At 41.2% G+C, this 19,668-nt stretch overlaps 1 protein-coding gene across 1 annotated transcript in view; it reads right to left on the reverse strand.

The window, feature by feature from the left end:
• Positions 1 to 456: 456 nt before the first annotated feature.
• The window catches only part of LOC118084786 (amine oxidase [flavin-containing] B-like), a 38,058-nt gene continuing 18,846 nt past the window's right edge, over positions 457 to 19,668 (reverse strand). The window contains exons 4-15 of the mRNA XM_035114743.3: positions 17,434 to 17,538; positions 16,049 to 16,140; positions 11,422 to 11,563; positions 10,836 to 10,985; positions 9,417 to 9,576; positions 7,303 to 7,399; positions 6,557 to 6,610; positions 4,671 to 4,728; positions 3,698 to 3,795; positions 2,233 to 2,344; positions 1,319 to 1,381; positions 457 to 1,049 (exon numbers count right to left, since the gene is read on the reverse strand). Of these exons, the coding sequence (XP_034970634.3) occupies positions 894 to 1,049; positions 1,319 to 1,381; positions 2,233 to 2,344; positions 3,698 to 3,795; positions 4,671 to 4,728; positions 6,557 to 6,610; positions 7,303 to 7,399; positions 9,417 to 9,576; positions 10,836 to 10,985; positions 11,422 to 11,563; positions 16,049 to 16,140; positions 17,434 to 17,538 (1,287 nt within the window). The 3' untranslated portion in view covers positions 457 to 893. The remainder of the gene's footprint in view (positions 1,050 to 1,318; positions 1,382 to 2,232; positions 2,345 to 3,697; positions 3,796 to 4,670; positions 4,729 to 6,556; positions 6,611 to 7,302; positions 7,400 to 9,416; positions 9,577 to 10,835; positions 10,986 to 11,421; positions 11,564 to 16,048; positions 16,141 to 17,433; positions 17,539 to 19,668) is intronic.

Raw genomic sequence — 19,668 nt, forward strand, 5'->3', positions numbered from 1 at the left:
GCAAAGTCCAAATATGAGTGTGTAGTGATTTACACTTTTCCTCCATTCCTAGTTCTTCATAATGCCACGAGTCAAAGGCAGGAAGTGGCAGGGGGGAGGGTGTCTAACCAGGAGTCCCAACAGCATCAATGCCCCCCAACCCCCTCGCATGCTTTAATCTGGTCCTGGTATTTTTAATGACCAGATTAAGGCTTGGCCATGTAAATAAAATATTTGCAAACAAATAACTCAAGCCTTAAAAATGTGTGTTTTCATTTGTTGGGTTCACTCAGGTGTAACTGCTCTTGCATTCTCCGAGTTAACACATGGTTGAATAGTAGGTTGCCTATGTGTTCTAGAAAATGTGCCATGGAGTGGAATCCTTCAAAAAAAGAGACCCCTTCCAGTTTTTTGGCAACCTTTCTTTGCAAAAAAACAAACAAACCCTAAGAACAGAAAACAAAAAGTACCCCTAAATTTGTGTAGAATGTTGATCCTGGAATTTATTCACTCATATAATCTCTTCACTTAATTATCATTCTCCCAAAACATTTGGAGGCAATGGAAATGTTCGATCAACTACTTTTCTCCCACTGTGCAATGATTTTTGCTTTGCCACTGTGGTGAGATCAACATAGTAGTTGGTTTTGTAAAAAAGGGGAAAGGTTGTGGCAATGCACTGGGCTCCACCAGACCACTTAAAAACAACAACCCTAAAATAAAATAAAATAACAACAGCAGCCCACTTTGTACTGGCCTCAGAAATACACGTTGGACCCTTTTGCAAGATAAAGTTTCATAGGAGAAATACATGGGATAATTGAGAATTGCATTAATCACTACCTGGCAAGAGTAAAATGATCGTGCAAATGCACACAAATCTGCCAGTTCTTGTTAGATTCACAGATCGATTTTCAGTTTTTCACCAGAAGTCCCCTTTTAAATGTGCAGAGCCCAACTGCAGTCGCTGATGTTAAGAGAGCACAGAAGCCAAACAACTTGAGGAGTCCAGGGACAGAAGGCAAGTTCCTTTCCCAAAAGGTGGTAGTGATTGGCAGGGCTGGGACATCCTGGATGAAAAGGACATTCAGTATTAGTTTAAGGCAACTATAATGTTCTGCTTAGGTGGCAATCTTAGTCACATCTACGGTATTTGGGTATAACTAAGAGCCATGGAATTATGCAGGACTTGCCTGTGACAAAACATGCACAGGTTTCACTGTATAAAGATCCTGTAAAAAGCATGCACAGATCCTGTATAAAGCATGCCACGAAATGGTTGATAAAATCAATAATAATACAGCCCTATTTCACCTTAAAGGAAGAACTGCAAACTTACAAGTGATTCTGGTTCTGACTTCCAAATTTCTGCTTCTGAAATCTTCCCCATCGAGTGCAATATCTAAAAATGAAGATAACATTTAAATGGCTTCCTTTTATTTCCAAATACCTTGGTAAAGGTTTCCCAAAAATTATACCCTAAATGCACGCCAAGGTTTCAGATCTTTCTGAAATGAGGGGGAGGTGCACAAATTCACACGTAATGCAAATTTATCAGAAAGGTCCAAGATTTAAGGGCATATCAAAACAGGCTAGGCAAAATGTTGCCCGCACAGATGCAGCCATGGGAATAAATCCTGCACCTGCAAACCAAGTAAACTTTGAACTGTCTTTAAAGTGGTCTATTTCCTGGGAATAGTCCATAATACTGAAGGCCTGCCCTAATCCCCAATGTCCAATTTCAAGCTCTCTTTCCAATTTTAAAATGTATTGCATTATTTTAAGCACAGTTACAGAGTATGTGCTCAGCAGTCCTCAGCCATCAGAGATTCAGCTGGTGAGACAGGGCCTGTTAAGTTGTGGCACCCATGTTTTGCAACCCTCTTTCAAGGGAGGCTCCACTTTATTAGAATTCCAGTCCATTTTCCTTTCTTTTGTCACATTTTGGGATTCATTTGACCACCGCTACCCTTCCTTCTGTGATTTTATGTTCTGATTTTCCCATTTTGTTGGCTTGCTTGTTTTTGTTGATTATTTGCTTTTAATGGGTGTCTCGTAAATTGCTTGGCCAAATCATGGAATACAAATGTTTTAACCAACAAATACAATTGCCCTTTATTCAAACATATCAGCAGTGCAATCCTATATGCCCCTATGAAAGAAAAAAAAGGCCCATTTAGTCCAATGGGGCTTACTCCTAGATCAGTGAGTATAGGATTGCAGCCTCGCAAGGCCTTGTTACTCAGGACTCACCTCTCTGACTGCTCTCTCTCCAGCCTGCACTGCACCTTCCATGTAGCCGCTCCATTCTGAAGCCGTCTCGGTGCCTGCAAAGAAGATTCTCCCAACTGGCTCACGAATTACCCTTTAAAAGAGGCGCAGAATATGGAAAGCATGAGGGACCCATTTCTCTCATCGGAAGTCAGACAAGAGCATTCCTAATATCATTCTACCACATCAGCATTGCTGCTTGCAACCTATGGCAGATTCAGATTGCTTCTGGCCTTCTTTTCCAACTTCATGAAATCCTTTCTGAGGAGAGGAAAGGTGACTACAATTGAGTAGCAGTCTTGTGATACAGAAAGTTTTCAAGGCACAGAAATCTGAGTTCACATACAGAGCACCCTTGTTGGGCAAAGGCACTGAGTTCCAACATTAATTACGTAATTTGTTAGCTTACTACTTTGATTTATTAAAACATATTATAAACTCAAGAGTTATAACTGAATGTTAATCAGAGCTGTTATATACAGTGTGCAAGGATACTCAGGGCTGATGGCACTGATATAAGTAGCAACATAAAACCGTTGCTTCAGATAATACCCTGTTTCTCATATTTTAAGACATACCCATAAAATAAGCCATAGCAGGATTTTTAAGCATTCAAGGAATATAAGCCATACCCCGAAAATAAGACATAGTGATAGGCGCAGCAGCAATGCCGGCCGCGGCAGGAGGAGGAGGAAAAAAATAAGACATCCCTTGAAAATAAGCCATAGTGTGTTTTTTTGAGGAAAAAATAAATATAAGATGTGTCTTATAATATGAGAAACACGGTATACTTAAGATATTTCCAAATAATAAATGCTTTATCTTGAGTGAGAAACAGGTAGGTAGCCGTGTTGGTCTGGGTAGAAGCAAAATAAAAAAATACCTTCAGTAGCACCTTAAAGACCAACTAAGTTTATATTTTGGTATGAGCTTTCGTGTGCATGCACACTTCTTCAAATACACTTGAAACAGAAGAGTCAGACCCTTATGTATATACAGAGGGTGGTTTACCACTCCCATCAGCCCATCAGCCCATCACCCATTCCCACCCACCCACCCACCCTCTGTATATACATAAGGGTCTGACTCTTCTGTTTCAAGTGTATAAGAAGAAGTGTGCATGCACACGAAAGCTCATACCAGAATAAAAACTTAGTTGGTCTTTAAGGTGCTACTGAAGGTATTTTTTTTTATTTTGAGTGAGAAAGTTACTTTTACTGAACACCTGCAAACTCTCACCAACATTGAGATGTTGAATTCCCCTTTAATTAAGGCTGCACACCAAAACATGAATCTGTTTACAGTTTTGATTAACTGTATTAGTGAAACAAAGGCAACCCTCCTGCCAGTCATTGCGTAATCACAAGCCAGGGAATTGTGTTTCAGATGTTATCATCTCCTCAGGTTTGTTTCTGTAATGAAACATCCTTGCTTATTGTTAACATACCTTCCAAACTGAGTCATTATCCCTGGTGGGAAATAGGCTGTATAGCACCCCCCAGAATACTGTTCTTCACACCAGTTCTTCTCTTCATAGTGCACTGGCTAGAAAGGCAGAATTAACAGGGTTAAAAGTAACAGAGGAAGCTTAAAAAAACAAAAAACAAAACAATAGAAAACTTATTTCAGAGATCTGTGAAGAGTACCCAGTGATTTCTCATGTCACTTTAAAATTTACTCATCTATTTACAGATAAAGCCACTCCAATTTTAAAATACAGGTCAGGTAGCACATTTAAAAGTGTAGGTTAGGCATCCCCAAACTTCAGCCCTCCAGATGTTTTGGACTACAATTCCCATCATCCCTGACCACTAATGCTGTTAGCTAGGGATCATGGGAGTTGTAGGCCAAAACATCTGGAGGGCCGCAGTTTGGGGGTGCCTGGTGTAGGTAAAACTACTTTAAAAGTAAAAAGAGAATGGGTAACACACATAAACTTTAATCCCTCTCTGCCCCCCCCCACTTTGTTAAAGGTTTCTTAGAAATGCATAATAATAAGGTACAAACAATATAGCAAGTGCTTGCTCTTCTCAGTCCATCTCTGAAAGAATTGAAATGCAAAATACATCTTTGGAAACCCTCACATGGTTGACTAAGATCCACACCATGTGAAATATTCCCAAATACCAACACTCAAAGTCAACCTACTGGTTTTCTGAGGTCATGGATTGTGTGTCCAGCTTCACGGACCATGGCCTCAGAAAACTAATCCGAGATGACTACAGTAGTCTTATAAATCTTCCAAAAGATGTCCAAGCGCTGTCCTGGGGCCCCAGAGGAAGATTCGGTGCCAGAGTATTGTCATACAAATAAATTACTAGAATTCATCTGCTAAAGGAGGAGAATGCTTGAAGCCCTGCTATCTGTATCACCAGTTCTAATTATTAATAAAACACACACAATATATATTATCCTCTTACATGCAAGGCTTCCTGTGATCCCAACACCTTTGCATAGAGCTCACAGATCCTTCTTTTCCTATAGCAGAAATACAAGAAAATACAGCTTACGTTTCTGAAACAAACTATAGTTTGCTCTGAATCTAGATGTTATTACCTTTTTTGAAGATTAACATTTAGAGGGATTGGTGCTATACATTCTAAAGGCCCTCATAAACATCATGGGTCTGAGCCTGCTAGAGGACCCCCCCCCCCACATACACAGTCTGCATACAACATCAGCGGCAACAAGGCTAGCCCTATTGCTAGGCTGCTGGCTTTCTGAGTGAGACAGCAACCTGGGGCAGCTTACTGGAGTGTCACAAACAAGTAGCAAACATTATTGTTGCATTTTTAATATGAGGGAGGGTAAAGTGGTGCTTATAGGATTTTCTGCCTTGGCCAGCCTCGGAGCGCCAGTGAATCATAGGAGGATACAAGCAAATGGACATGACCCCCTTTCCTTTCCTTTCCTTTCCTCACCCAATGGCTGATCAGTGGGATTCTCACTTAAAAAAAAAAGAAAGGCAGAAGATCTGCTTCACAAGAGTTGTACCGTATCCCCTGTGCTTGCTATGAGCCAGTTTCACATATGACTCCCATAAACTGATTGGGCACATACTGAAATTGCACAAAGGCAGAGTGTGGAACATGCATGAAAATAAGCTTCGATGCATCATTAGTGGGTCTTCTGGACATGCTCCCACATACACAAAGGCTGCTGCAGGAGGAGCTCCACCCACCCAGCCATGGATGCATAGTGCTCATCATCTGTTGCAAAGAACAAGGCTGACTCCGGGCCCACCCTCTCACACTGTGTAGTCATAGATGTTATAACTGTGCATTTCATATATCAATTTCTACGCACCGAATGAAATACTTTAAACTTAGCAAATACCAAACAACACTCATTTGGAGACCATCAAAACCATCGAAAACATCATTACTTCCTTGACTCCATTTTGTCCTGGGAGTCAGAACCTATATGAAATATATTTGCAGCTGAATCATTTATTTGTTTATTTAAAAAGAATATTTGTATGCTGCCAGCTCATGTAAAAGATACAAGCACAACAAAACACAAAAAAATACCCCTTCAAAAAAATCAGTAAAATGAATGGCTTGTCAAGTAAGTTTAAATAGCTGCATAGACCTGTTAGTGCATAAAGGTCTTTGCTGCTGAGCTTTACATGGGGCAACACTGGAACTAAGGAGGAGAAACTTGACTGGCAGTGCAACCACCTGGTCTGGCTGTAAGTAAGAAAGAAGGGAGGCGAGGGTTGGTTGAGGCTGGTGGAACAGTGCTCCACTTGCCCTAGTGCAGCGTTTCTCAACCGCTGTTCCGCGGCACACTAGTGTGCCGCGAGACGCTGGCTGGTGTGCCGCGACGTGCGGCGACGAGAAGGGCGATTTGCATTGTCACGTGCCTGGCGGCCGCCAATAAACTACACTGACCCGCCAGAAAGCAATATTTCTCCTCCTCTTTCCCAAAGCTCAGTGCAAACGAGCCTGGCGGCCGCCAATACACAGCACTGACCCGCCGGAAAGCAATATTTGGCAGGTGTTTCTTAGAGTCATAATTATAATATAGGGCGGCACAGAGTTAAATTTTTTAACTTTTTTAATGGTGGTGTGCCTCGTGATTTTTTTCACGGAACAAGTGTGCCGTGGCCCAAAAAAGGTTGAGAAACACTGCCCTAGTGGGTCAGCCTCCACTGATTCTACCACCATATGAATGAATGAATTTATTATTTCGGTCACAGACCAGTTCCAGCTCACATACAAAATCAGGGAAGTCCATTTGGGAATGGAAAGAAAGGAAAATCTTGGGCTGCCAGAAACAAAATCCAGAGGTTTATTGTTCATACCTTTCCTCCGCGGTGAGGTGAGTCAATTTTCTGCATTTCCGAGCAAGGATAAAACTAAAATACAATAATGTAGAACAGACTCTTACTTCTATCATCATAATAGAATCAATAATAATTATAGTTTAGATTAAGACCATCTGATGCCGGTGGTTTTCAATCATGTCATAAAGTCACTTTTCAAGACTTATGAAGACTCTTGTCAGGTAGCATCTTTCCACGCGATGTGACAACACAGAAACACCAGCCATCTCACTTTGTCTCTCCTTCCATGACATTGTGGTAAAGGGGAAGTATGGATTTTTCTCATGGAAGTGCCCAAGGGCACTTGACACCTGGTTGGCACAGCTTATACACAGGAAACAAGAAACTCCACACTTGCCTGTTATCAAAAAATGCGTGAAAGAATGAGGGACCCATTCTCTCTCTTTCCGTACTTCTACATAACAGATGAAAAGGTATGCAGGTTATAAACTAAATAGGTGCAAACTCAAACATCGTAGACTGAGACAAGAATTCTTCTTCACAGACAGCTTTTTATACCCCTACAGGACATATAAAGCCAATGCCCTATATTACAGTTGCATTTCCATAAAGAATGATGTTCCAACTGTATGGTACAGCTGCCCAAGTCAAGCAAGTATGGTACATGCTTAAGTCAAGACACAAATTATACTCTCTTCAAATTTCATTTCTGATTCTCTTCCTCTCTTAAAAGACTCAGAAGGCGGCTTTTCAGTATTCCTTACCCAATTATTGCTGGAAAACTTCCATCGGGTTTAGTGTCATCTAGTGTCAAACCAATAGCTGCATCCTCATCTTCAATTATCATGGTGCCACAATAATCTGAAATGGGGGTGAAAATTGAATCCCTAGGTAGTTCTAACAATATGTCACTCTCATGGCTCTAAATAATATATCTTAACAACATCTTTTGACAACAGGGGCACCACAGGAACATTAAATTTAATGCAGTGTATATGCAGCAATTTAAAAGTCAGAATACACAGCTACTTAAAGTGAAACTACATAGTGAAAGGGCCTTTAGAAAGCCCTTCTAGTATGTCCCAGGAAGAATTATTCCCGCCTAGACTAATGTCCCCAAGATCACTTAACTGTGGATATGTGGCTTTTTTGGATTTTAGTTATTCTTACACTTATTACACTTTCCTCCAATGAGCTCAAGGTGGCATGTGTGGTTCTGCCCGGTCCATTTCATCTTCACAACAACCCTGTGACATAGACCAGGCTGAGAGACAGCAACTGGTTGGAGGGTACCCAGTCAGCTTCTTGGCTTAATGGTCCAGCGTTCTAACGACTATACCAAATTGGCCTTCCGGGAGATGCCAAGAGTTGAGCCCTAAGAGTGTCCTGTACAGCCATGCACCACCCTTATGTTTGGATTTCTAGAAGTTTCTGAGATTCCTATATTGTACTCTGCAACTGTGTGAGGTAACAGCAGGCTTTGAAAAAAGAAAGAAAGAAATGGATAGTCTTTGGGTGGCTGCCAAATTCTGGGTTACCATGGTAATTCTTCAGGCACAGAGAATATCGACAACTCTTTGCATAAGAACTTGGACACCACATTAATCATAAAGATAAAAGACATAACCCCATCTTCAAAGCACCTTCCCCAGGGAGGGTCCAGTATCTTTTCAGCACTATTTGCTCAGGCCTTTTAGACTCATTTTAAAATGCTGTCTTAGTAAGGGTTATTTTGCTGCCTTTGGTTTTAATATGTGTTGTCTCTTCGTGGCTGTTCCACCATCTTAATGTTACCATTTGCTTTAATTGTTAGCTTTAATTGTTTGCTTTTAATTATTAGAATTGTTAGTCACTTTGGGATTCAAGAACACACACACTAGGGTGATGACTTTTTTACAACCTCATTTCCCTGTATCATAATTTGATGAGCTTTCATTAAAGATTAGATAAAATCTTACTTTCAAAGAGATTTGATTAAAAAAACCTCACGCATAAAATGATTTTTTTAAAAAATTATTTATCAGTTTTTTTGACCATTTTTGAAGTCACTGTAAGTAGATATAAAATTGAACCCAAGCTTTAGAGTCGCATATATACAACATTATATAGGGTCATCAAACACACAAGGAAGCTTTTTAAAGCTGCAGTAACTGTATAAACGCCGCTAGAGGACGATGTTTTGCTACCTCTCCTGTAGGTTCTTTTTCCAGCATGCCCGGCAGGGTCTGCAGGCTGAGTTTTGAGGTCCCAAAAAGGGGCTTTTACCTTGCGCAGGTGTGACATTTGTATACCCTATGTTGCTAAGAACACTCCCCATTGTGGAATGTGGTGTTGTGTCCAAATTTGATACGAAATATATATAGAATTGTTAATACAATTCTATGAAATGGTAAAACGGCATACGAAAAAAGTAAAAACCCCTTCATATTTTTGAGGGGGGGAAATGAAAAAGTCATTACCCTAACACACACACTTTATGCATCAATTTCAAGATGTGGGTTGGATCCAGACTTCACCCATACTGCTAGAAGGGAATGGTGGTGGAAGACAACTTTCTCCACTCCCTCACTTCCCCTGAAGTCCCCAGAAGATTGGGGGAGGGCCCTTTGGAACAGCATGGGAGGGAGGGGAATAATAATAATAATAATAATAATAATTAATAATAATAATATCACCTCCCTCCCCACCATGAGCAGGATCTGTCTGATGGATCAAAAACCTTCAGTGAAGGAACCACAGGCAGCAAGATTGTGCCTGTCTAGCTCTCCATCTATGTGTCTGTCTCTCTAAGATGATGCTGAAGAAGACGGCATGTGAGAAAATGTATACTTTAGGGCAATTCTGCATGTGCCCCTTCCCTTCAATCAGCATGAAATACCTTTTTTCCTCCAGAATGCTTCCTTGTAGTATACTATGCATTTGATGACTGATCCCATAGGAACCCGGCTGATCAACTGATTCCTCATTGAAGGCAACGGTGGGTTAAAGTGAATCTTCATAAAAAGTGCTGGAGGGATGGCACTAATAACATACCGGGCCTTGAAAAGAAATGCAAAGAAAAATCAACTCTATCTTCACAGGATATTTGAAACTGCTTGTGTTATTATAGGAGACTTCTGGTTACATTTCAATGAAAATTTGACTCACAAAAGAGGATACAAATTTCACATCAAGTTACAGGTCACAGAAATTTTAAGTCACAAGCAATTTTTTCAATGATGACAGAAATGGACTCCTTAACTTTTCCAAATGGCTGAATAAATGGTTGAAAAGGCTCTTTGCAACACAAAGAACACAAGGGTAGTTATAGATACCCAGGCGTCTCCTGGGAAAACATATAGGACAGCAGCCACAAGGAAGGAGTACAGTCACAACAGTCAAGAGAAATGATTGAAAGTAAGAAAGCACAATAGCATAAACCAGGCATCCCCAAACTGCGGCCCTCCAGATGTTTTGGCCTACAACTCCCATGATCCATAGCTAACAGGACCAGTGGTCAGGGATGATGGGAATTGTAGTCCAAAACATCTGGAGAGCTGAAGTTTGGAGATGCCTGGCATAAACCCATTAAGGAACTTGCAACCAACATGCATTTAAGCTTTACACATGAGTAATTTTTCTTTAAAAAAATTTTAAGGGGACAGAAAGGGGGTAAAAAGGGGGCAGTCATCTGGGAGAAATACTTTGGGATTCCTGCTTGCTATTGAACCCAGTGTGTTTTGACAATTCACGATTTTGGTTTTATGCACTATCCCCAGAATGTAACCCCTGCATGAGTTGCCTGTACCAAATCAATTATTGCATTGAGATATGGCAATCAAGCCATGGCTTACACACAATCTTCTACGCTTCCTCAGGGTATGAAAGGAGATTAAATCTTTAATTCCTGGTTTGCAGCAACTTGCTCACAATTTTGTTGTCCAAACCTGGCAAACCATGGTTTGTGCAAACTCTATTTGCTTCTAAACCACAATCCCAAACCATAATTTGACCTGTGGTTGAGATCTGCTTTGTGGGGAAACTATGGGGAAGGAATGAGGAAGGAAAGTTTATCATCTCTTCTCTTACAAACAGAGGAAGGAGAGGGGGAGAACATGTACAGGTCAAAGGCATAATTTATTCATGTTTGAAACAGCAAACTGTGGATATTTAACACAGTCAACTGAACACAGTCATTAGAACATTTTTGTTTGTTGGGATTTTTCGCCCAACTAACAAATGTCCTTTATATCCTCTTCTCCTTATATGACGAAAAGAGAATCCTTGTATATATTAGAACTGTAAGCTTATAAATCACCTCGTATGTTTCATGATCCAGTGTCTCCACAATGACACTTCCATCAGTCTGATCAATGGAGGTAACAGGCTTCTCTAGTTTAACCAGCTCTCCTAGATACTCCATGATCTTCTCACAAATTTGGCCAGAACCTCCAATGAATTTCCTCTCCTGGAAGAGAGAAAAAACACACAACATAGTTCAGCAAACCAAATTGGTGGCTTAAAATGATACCCAGAGGGAACAGATGAACCACAATAGAATCCCCTTCATATTAATATTTTTTTCTTTTGGCACCCAGCACCTTCACATGTTGAGCATGAAGGTCCAAAGGTGGCTTCTAGCCATGTTTGGAAGCCTCTGTGCAGCTAAGAATCCTGTTATCGGGGCTTTCAAGCTAGAAGAGGCTACTAAGCACATTCAGCCCCCTTCGGACCATCCAAATAAAAATATGACTGTCAGAGATGGTGTGGCCAGTGCGTGGAGAACATGGAGGGCAGATCCTGCCCTCTGGAGACATTCAACCCTCACTCAATCAAGTCTGAAATTATTGCCATAATGGTTGAACACAAATAACCGGGGGAGGGGGGGTTCTAGTTCACTATACCTGGCCTCCATTGGTTGTTGAAAATATCCTGGATGTCCCACCACACTGTTTAACGTACCACAGGAACCACAGAGCGGAGACCTCATGGGGCTCAGAGGTAACATCAACATTGACAAACAGAGTAGCAAACCGCCTGGCAGCACTGCACACAAATCCAAAAAAGAGAGAGAGGAATAATGTTGAGTCTGGGCTCTCCCCCTGCCCTGCCTTCATTACAGGTGTGGAGATGCAGGATTCTTGCTGGACAGCTCTTACTGCATGCACAGGGAGGGGTGGCTAATATCTCCATTCTCCCTTTTCATGTAACGGGGTGGGGGTGGGATCTCAGTTCCAATCATGGTGAGAGGGTGAGATTAGTCTGTCCTCTTCTGAGATGCCTTCCCAGTAAGAACCGAGCTACACGCATGCCTGCTGAGTATTTAAAGAAAAACAAGATATGCCACTATCTCCAGGGCACACCATGAGAGGACAGCAAATGGTTAGTTAATTTATAGGGAGGGAAAGAGGTGTTTTTCCTGCCTCAGGTGCCAAAATAACTTCACCAGGCTTGGGTATTAATCACTTTAACATGGGGAGGGGCAATGCTCCACTTTGGCAGTCCTACATTCAACAGCTACTGAATGGATGTGTGTGTACATGTACATGTATACTTACAGTGTGTGTGTGTGTGTGTGTGTGTGTGTGCGCACACACACACACACACACACACACTCACACCCCAGTGGACTGCAGCTAAAGATTTCTATCATAGCTATAAATGCCCTGTTGAATGGTCCTTTGAACTTTTCATTTACTGTTCCACTTGAGACTATCAAATAATTCATGTATTGAAATGATTACTTTTTTATTTAAAAAAACCCCACAGCTTTAGAATTTTAATTCTTTTATAAACCAAGGGAGCCAAGAAAACATCAAATAAGTGAAAACCAATGAGAAAATATTATTCAGGCAATGCTATTTTTTTTCTGATTAGTTCTTTCCAGAAACCAACACGTCCCATTTGTTCCTACCTGAAAGAGCACACTGTGCTTAAGGAAAGTGTTGGCCTCCAGGGAAGCCTGACATTTTGATCTTTTTTTGTGCATGATTTTGAGAGCAGAGTATTATTTCTAAATGATCAACCACTGAAATAGCAACACTGCAATTGCATGCAATATTTATTACATGTTTTCACATATAAATCTGTTGCTGTTCATCACCTTCTTGAGGTGCCTCAAACAAACAAGGCAATAAATAAGTGACCCAAAAAGGCCGAGAGTTCTTTCCATGATATTCGAAAAGCAAAGGAGTGAATTAAATATTTGCCTGGCATATAGACTAATATTTTGTTATGAGAGAACCATAACTGGAAGCAATAGACTAGAGGCGAAAAATTCCCCTTGTTTGTTTTTTGATTATTTTTAGTATTTTAAGAAATTAAGAGGAAACAAGGAATGCTTCAGTACTGTACTACCATCTTGGCAAAGGATGGGGACAGGACACAAAAATCCCCCTTAATGTTATAACCACTGTAACCATCAGTGATCTGGACGCAGAGTCAGAGGCTACAAGGGCACCAGATGGGGAGTCAGTGGAGGGCTCAGAGCTGATTGCTGAAGATAGGGAGACCATTGCACCTGAGATGGTGGGACAGGAGCCCCCAGAGGAACTTTCCTATAAGACTCTCATGGGCACCTTCCCCTGACCCTGGAGCACCAGCTGCCTCCCAGTGCATGTCACCAGTCCAGCAGCACAAGCAATGCACCAGGAAGGGAGGCTATGGAACAGGTGAGAAGTGACTGTGCAGAGGCCAGAGGGTTGGGTCTTTAAATCAGTAAAGCTCACTCAAGGGAGAGGAACCTGGAGGAAGCAGTCCGGAAACAGAGGCATAAAAGACCCCAGTCTGCTCCCAACCTTTACTGGAGCAAGCTGCTCACTTGGAGCTGTCCATGGTCCAGTTTTTATCTGCCTTGCCTCCTTCTCCATGGAATCTGACATCAGACCAATACAGGGCACATAAGTAGTGCACAGTCCTGGTTTCTTTCAATCTACTGTTTCTGGCACAATGTTGGAAGAGCCTCCCAAATCTCCCCCACGTCCAAATAGTTGTTCAATATTTCAGAAGTGGGTGATCAGAAGCACCTCTGAGCACACCATGCATCACATGCAGCTCTGTGGATTTTGTCCTAAATAACAGCAGTCTTCAATCCTAAGTAGGTTAGTGGTACAACACATGCTTTCAATCTGTGGCATGTCTACAATCCTGGGAATATCCAGGTAAGGCTAGAAAAGACTCATGTGAGCAACCCTAGAGAGCTGCTGCAAATCAACATAGACCAGGAGTAGCCAACGTTGTGTCCTCCAGATGCTGTTAGACTGTAACTCCCAACAGCCACAACAATGATGATCCGAATGATCAGGGACGATGGGAGTTGCAATTCAGCAACACCTTTGACTGGATTGGCTATCCCTGGGGTAGACAATGCTGAGCTGGTTGGACCAGTGATATAAACAGCTTCCCATGTTCCTTTGACTTCTTGCTCTTATGTTCCAATCAATCCAGAACCAGTGCTGTGCCAAAATACTTCTCCAGAGGTTTATTTCCCTGTGAAAAGAGTCCTTTTTTCCTGCCTCATTCTCAGGGCACTTCAGCATTTCTGTGGGTGTAGGATTTTGAGCTTGCCTTATAGTTTAAGAGAGTAGTGTGTGCGCATCTTTCCAGAAAACATTTATTCACCTTGGTGCAGCCTCCCTGGCTGCCCCTGATTCCTCATCCGAAAAGCCCCATGGAATGAGCTATCTTATGATGTGTTCCCCTGGGCTTTAATTGAAGCATGGGTACCTGGGCAGGCTGCAGAGTGCAGACTACTGGTGAGATGATTTGCAGAATAAAAGAAAGGACACTCAAGCCCACCCATTGGCCACCTTGAAAGCAAGGTAAGCACAACAAAAAAACCTGTACCCTATCCATGAAAATTTCACCAAAATCTTCTCTCGGTTTTGATTATTTTTGAATGCAATTTCTTAACACTTGATAGAGAATGTTTAAAAAGTGAGAGAGAAAATTAGCACAGCACTCTTTTAGAACATCAGTGCACACATGCCATGGTAAAGACTGCATGCATGCGCTTCATGTCTCTGGAAGGTTTTACTTCCATGCCTTTAGAATTAACTATACATACAGGGAAATGGATGACTTCTTCTATTTAATGTGTGTGTAGTATGGCCCTTGTGTGATTCATCATTTGAAATATGTAAAGTTTATAGGGAATTATCAAACACACATAGCTTTCTGGCTGCATTAGCGCTTGCTGGACCTAACTAGGCACCTAATAGTATATGTCATGCATCTCATTCCGGCATGCAATGTCATATAAAGGCAAATTTGTTCAATTTGTCAACAGAATGGAAGAAAAATGGAGATTACCCTTCAGCTCCATTGCATCCTATAGAAGGGAAGCCATTTCAAAAAACATAAATCTTGATCACAAGGCAGATCAAATGCATAGAAGTACATGAAACATGCACATCAATAGGTTTCTAATAAGAGAGAGAGAGAATTGAGGTTCACCCAAAGGTCTTTCCTGGGGCTTAATATGAGATAGGACTCAGTTTGCATAGAAACCATTGGTTTTAATTCATTTTATCTAAACCACATTCCCCTGGAAGAGCAGGAGGTCTCACAACCCTGCCAGCTGAACATTGACTTAGGAATGCTCACTGCAAAAACAAAAGCGTTAAGTGCTAGAAACACAAATGCAGAAACAGAAAAACAAGAAAAGCCTAACACTAAAGCAGGGGCAGTGAACTGGATCCAGTGGGAGAGCAAGATCCAACCTTCCACAAGCCACTTCGACAGGCTGGCAGGGCCACCCATCTGTCAATTACCAGGTATCATATGACACCAGGTAATTTAAAACATTCATGAAGAACTGGGAACACCTACTGAGCCAGATAGGGAGACATGGGCAGACCACCTTAGCCCATGGCTTATAGGCTCCCCACCACTGATGGAATGTTGCTTGTGTGGTGCTGTCACAGAAGAGTTCTTAGAAATGACCTCTGGTGGAAAATGGGACTAACAAATTGACCAGAGTTGCTAAGAGAAAATAGATGAATCAGCTCCCAGATTTATTTATTTTTTTAAAGGGCTGTGGCTTTCCAGATGTTGTTTGGCCATTGTCCATGCTGGCCAAGGCTGCTTGGAGTTGGTACAAAATCATACTTTGTAAACCATGGGTTGCTTAACCCCGATCTATTTCCCCTGTTGCTAGTTTTATGGTGGCAGATAACAGTTTTATTTCTAGGAGCATTTGAAGTCCTCTGAATTGCTGTTTGGGGGTTTGGAGTTTTCCACTGCTAGTCTGTTTTGTTTATCTTTTTTTTTACTGTTGCTAAACTCCACAGAGCTTACATGAGTAGGCATGTGTATGATCACACTGTCAGAACGATATAGGCACATTTCCACATGCACATTATTTCACTGTATCTCCCAACTGTGAACACAATTCATCATTCACTATGATAAAGATTAATATTACTGTAGCAAATAGATAGCGTTACTTTCTCAACTTGGGATGGAAGTGTTTGCTCTAGGTACTGTTGCTACTGAGCTTATCAATATGGAATGTATAAAACTGCATCTTACTTTGTCCAGCACACTTTGTCTATCAATTCTCGCATAGTCATTTTGTCCCATTCCTCTGCATGGGGCGCCTTCCATGGCGCTTCATTGGGAATCTAAGAGAGAAAGAGAGTCACGATTCAAGAAGCAAGCCACAGATCTCCTATTTAGAAATCATTCACTCTCTTCACTGGCTCCATTGCTTTCTCCACACGAGCGCCATACTAGTTCACTTCTAGACTACTTAAGACTTTAGAAGAAGAATCCTAACAGGATTCTCTAGAAAAATAAACAAAAGAGTTTCATTTATCCATGACACCAAAGAGTTTTTACCTTCTGCAAAGCCCTCTGCTTCCCAGTTTAGTAAAAGAAAATAAAGCCTTTGTGCTTTGGGAATGTATTCTGCCTATCAAACTGCGGTGTTCAATGGTCTAGACAGATTTTCATTGAGAATTTAAAAATACTATATAGCATATTTTAAATTAATTACGCCCTGTACTCTTTTTATTTGGTTTCCCACACAATAACCTATTAAGTCTGCAATGTTATATACCCTTACTTGGGAATAAGTTTGAAATAGCTCATTGAGAGGGTATGGATACAATGCTATGGATAGAATACTGAACCGAGCATCATGTGCATAATGGGCACTGGCAGTCACCTCTGGTGCAGCTGCGAGGAAGAGATAAGAAGCATTGACTCCAATTTCAATTGAACATGGCCTGCCAATATATCCAAAGTGAGATAAATGCTGCTTAGTTTGAACTTTGATTTATCCTAACAAGCCAACATCCAGCCATGTCTTATGGGCCTTGCTTGTTCAGATAAACCATAATTAAAAGAAACTAACTGCACTTCCTAGTTCAGACCTAATATCAAGCTGTGGTTAGGTGAAATGGAAGAGGACACTGGAGGAGGAGAGGAGATAGGAGCCCATTCATTTATTGCTAAATGTGACGACTCATTCTGCATTTTTGTTTTTTTGTTTTAAACCATTTAGAACTATGAAATGGATTGGCTTTTATCTGCACATTTTTTGAATTAATTCTTATGCTATTTATAGCCTGTATATTTATTTAGTCCTGCATAGTTCAAACAAATTAGTTTGCATAGGATTGCAGTATTTATGGTTTGTTAATTTTTATTGTATAAATTTATATACCACATGATTGTTTTTATTACAAAAAACCCCTCAAAGTGGTTATCTTGATTATTTCTTTATCTTGAAATTAGATTTGCATGTCTGCTTCCCTGTCAAAGGCAATTTTGGGGGGTCAAAGGCAAATTTGTAGTGTGAAGGGGTGAGAGAGAGAAAAGAGTGTGTTCTGGAGCAGGGCTTATGGGCACTGAAGCTCAAATGAAAGGCTTCTGATAGAAGTCACCAGTCTGGACAATAAACTGGAGTTTACCTCCTTCCCCATTTCATCCATTGTCCTCCACAAATTGTTGTAATCCAAATAGGCAATGGGATTCCACATTGGAGGGAAAGGGCCTTTGAACGGATAAGATTTGCCCTGCAAAACAGAAGAAGTAAGAAAAGAAAAAACTCAAATCCATTTGCTTATTTTCCTCTGTTTTGATTGAAAACAGGATGCAATTCAATACAGAAGATCCGTTTTAGAGAACAGATCTTTCAAATGAATATACAAAACAAGTCCTTGAGACTGCCATTAAAAAAACACCACATTCTACCCAAGTTGATGCAAATAACTCTTCTTTGAATCATACATGTAGGCAGCCAACCAGGGCAGGAGCACCTTATCCACCTTTTTTGGAACTTGCAGCTGACCCTGGAAGAGGAGGGGAAAGTCCATCATTATTCCTCAACTCCTCTTCTTGAACCTCCTGCAGACCATCGTTGGATGAGCTTTTTAAATGGCAATGATAGGCACAGCTCAGGCTTTTATCACACTAACCAAGCAGTTTCCTAAGATGGAAAACTCCGGGCCAATCCGTACCTTATACCTTAAAGACCTTTGGGGAAGGGTCATAGCTCCATGGTACAGCATCTGTTTTGCATGCAGAAGGTCCCAGGCTCAATCTCCAGGTAGGGCCGGGAGGGACCTCTGAAATCTCAGAGTTGTTGTCAACAATACTTAACTAGATAGACTTGGTAGAAGGCAGCTTCCTATGCTCCATACCAACTTATTTACATATCCCTCTAACCTCCCTTTAACATATAGATCAGCAACACACTGCCTGTGGCAAAGGTGAAGGAGGGAGGTCTGTCTCTTTGACTTCCAACTGCTGGCACTGCTGCTGGTGAATGCAGGATGGATTGAGACCTTTGGGCAGGAGATGAGCCAGGAATTCTTCTCCGGTTTGGATTCTAAATCTGAAGCAGAATAATTCAGGAACTCTTAACACACATCAGTGAGCTTTGCTGATAGCCCCATTTATTAGTTTAAAATATTCAGGGCATACATATAAAGGACATAGCATTAGAAATGGACACATTAGCTAAAAATCTGTACTATAAATCAGTGAAAAAAAATTTAGGCTAGGTTGGCCTCCTTGTTTCCATCTAAACAGCCAAACTGCCACCCGCATTTGTCTTAATTGGATTGTAGATTATGCTGCTTGTGTGTGTGTGTGTGTGTGTGTGTGTGTGTGTGTGTGTGTAATATCAAATTTTAATAAGTATTTGATTAAGTGTCCAGTTAAACTGGCAAATTAATTGAAATGAACTGCTAAACAAGCAAGATAATATGATTTAGAATGTTAATAGATTGATCACAACAGGAATCATTTGATAGGAGAGATTTTGTGGATCAGTGTTATGTCCTATTTTATTTAGTGTCTTTAACAATAATCTTTGGTGAAAGGTAGCTAGCATATGTAAAGTGTGCAGTTGTTATAATTCATTGCCTTTGCAGCTATTTCTTTAAGAAAAGCCCCTGAGAGGCTAGAAATATCAACTGTACATACAGCACATTAAAAGCAGATACATTTTTTTATTAGCTTAAAGTCTTTAGAAATTGAATTCAAAGAAAAGTAGTAAAAGCAAAACCATGGAGACAAGGAATGGCAAACCTGGCCTGCTTGAAAAAGTACACTGTATTGGAAAAGACAAATTGGATGACCTGAAATAATATGTTCTACTTTACTGGAAAAAATACCAAGTTCTTGGAACATCTTACAAGAATTTTATCCGTTTAGCACTGTTTGTGGAATGAAAACCACCTTAGATGCCCCTGTGAGTGATCTATTCCCAGAAAGAAATGGGGAGGGGCTGATGAGGTTGATCATCTTAAAAAAAATATTTCATTATGTATGGCTGGGTGTGGGTGGTGCCGTGGTCTAAACCACAGAGTCTAGGGCTTGCTGATCGGAAGGTCAGCAGTTTGAACCCCCGCGACGGGGGTGAGCTCCCGTTGTTTGGTACCAGCTCCTGCCCACCTAGCAGTTCAAAAGCATGTCAAGTGCAAGTAGATAAATAGGTACCTCTCCAGCAGGAAGGTAAACAGCGTTTGCGTGGGCAGCTCTGGTTCGCCAGAAGCGGCTTAGTCATGCTGGCCACATGACCTGGAAGCTGTCTGCGGACAAACGCTGGCTCCCTCGGCCTATAGAGCAAGATGAGCATGCAACCTCAGAGTCATCCACGACTGGACCTAACAGTCAGAGGTACCTTTACATTTATGGCT

Source organism: Zootoca vivipara, chromosome 4, assembly GCF_965207765.1.
Source record: "Zootoca vivipara chromosome 4, rZooViv2.hap1.1, whole genome shotgun sequence".
Classification (NCBI taxonomy): domain Eukaryota; kingdom Metazoa; phylum Chordata; class Lepidosauria; order Squamata; family Lacertidae; genus Zootoca; species Zootoca vivipara.